The sequence below is a fragment of the Nannobrachium achirus genome, assembly GCF_963921795.1.
Source record: "Nannobrachium achirus genome assembly, chromosome: 14".
Taxonomy (NCBI): domain Eukaryota; kingdom Metazoa; phylum Chordata; class Actinopteri; order Myctophiformes; family Myctophidae; genus Nannobrachium; species Nannobrachium achirus.
The window spans coordinates 47,123,866-47,125,460 of NC_137821.1; the positions used below are offsets into that span (position 1 = coordinate 47,123,866).

General features: G+C 43.4%; 1 protein-coding gene across 1 annotated transcript in view; it reads left to right on the forward strand.

Annotated features, from left to right (window-relative positions):
* Positions 1-1,269: 1,269 nt before the first annotated feature.
* The window catches only part of dysf (dysferlin, limb girdle muscular dystrophy 2B (autosomal recessive)), a gene marked incomplete at its 5' end in the record, with an annotated part of 194,227 nt that continues 193,901 nt past the window's right edge, over positions 1,270-1,595 (forward strand). The window contains one exon of the mRNA XM_080741975.1: positions 1,270-1,357. Coding sequence (XP_080598101.1) covers positions 1,270-1,357 — 88 coding nt within the window. The remainder of the gene's footprint in view (positions 1,358-1,595) is intronic.

Sequence of the window (1,595 nt, forward strand, 5' to 3'; positions counted from 1 at the left end):
GTTCAGTACTCACTAATAGGTAGGTTAAAACACAGTTTGCTTTGACACATGAAGATATGATCATACGGTGTGACACTAAATCATTTGGTGTGACATTCCAAATAGTGAAAAATCATACCTTTATTAATGATTAAACCAAAAAAATGTTTATGGATTACATAGAGAATATTATCAGGAAGAGTCACAAATATTTGTGTAATTTTAGAGAAAGTTTTGACAGAATACATTTAAAATATGTTGTAAGATCATGAACATGGGCCTCACACAGAGTGTCGATTATGAAAAAAATATACAGATATAATTAATTTTCAAAAAACTATAGTGGATCACTGGTTAGTTATGATAAAGGACTTTGATAAAGTGAGTAACTTAAGAAAGATGTACTCCATTTTCATTTTATGAACAATTATTTTCATGTCACACCATATGACGATTTTAGGCACAAGTACAACAAACTGCTGAATAAAGTCTGATTCCAATAAAATATCTAAAAACAAAATGTATTTCCATAAGGTTGAGAGTGAGTAGAACAAAAGTAAATAACTTTTATGCCTGCATTTTAAAGTTTTTTTAAAAACACATTTTTGGGGGCGTCACGTCACTGACCCGTGTGTGAGAGTGTGTGTGAGAGAGAGTGAGTGAGTGTGTGTGTGTGTGTGTGTGTGTGTGTGTGTGTGTGTGTGTGTGTGTGTGTGTGTGTGTGTGTGTGTGTGTGTGTGTGTGTGTGTGTGTGCACGATTATCCGTGTCTGTGTCCGTCCCACTGTCCCTTTAAGCCTGTGATTGAAGGGACAGTGTGTGTGTGTGTGTGTGTGTGTGCATGAGTCAGCCCATCCACTGTGTGTGTGTGTGTGTGTGTGTGTGTGTGTGCGTGCGTGCGTGCGTGCGTGCGTGCGTGCGTGCGTGTGTGCGTGTGTCTGAGAGGCGAGACAGCTGAGAGCAGCAACATTACCAGACTCCTCTCACACTCTATACCTCCCTCTCTCTCTCCCTCTCTCTCCCTCTCTCTCTCTCTCCCTCCCTCTCTCTCTCTCTCTCTCTCTGTACATTCACTTCATCTCTCTCCCCCTCATTCTATTCTGTCTCTCTCTATGGATACCTCGCCACATCCCTCGTTCTAAGGACCTTGGATTTCATACAGCCATATATGGACCTATTGTTGCTCCGCTGGAGTTGACAGACCTCTGTGAGTGTCTGTGGGAGTCTGTGTGTGTGCGCACGTGTGTGTGTGTGTGTGTGTGCTTGTGTTCCATCCATGTGTGTGTGAGCCATGCTGCGTGTGTTCATCCTGTGCGCAGAGCATCTCACCACCCCCGATGATGACATCAGCGATGCCTACTGCACCGTCACCTACGATGGTAAGGAGCAGGGACGTGCAGAGAACGTTAGAGAGACAGGGGCTGGCATTTCTAAAAGGGCCTTTTGGGGAAAATACCCAAAAAATGGCAGACCTCCAAGCTCACAGCAGCTCACAGCGCTGTGAGCTTGGAGGTCGGCTATTTTCCGTGCTTTAAACCACAATGAAATAGGCATAATCAAGTCAATACTGGAGATGTGGCATACGTTTGTAGCAGCATGGATTTGAACAAATAGAGC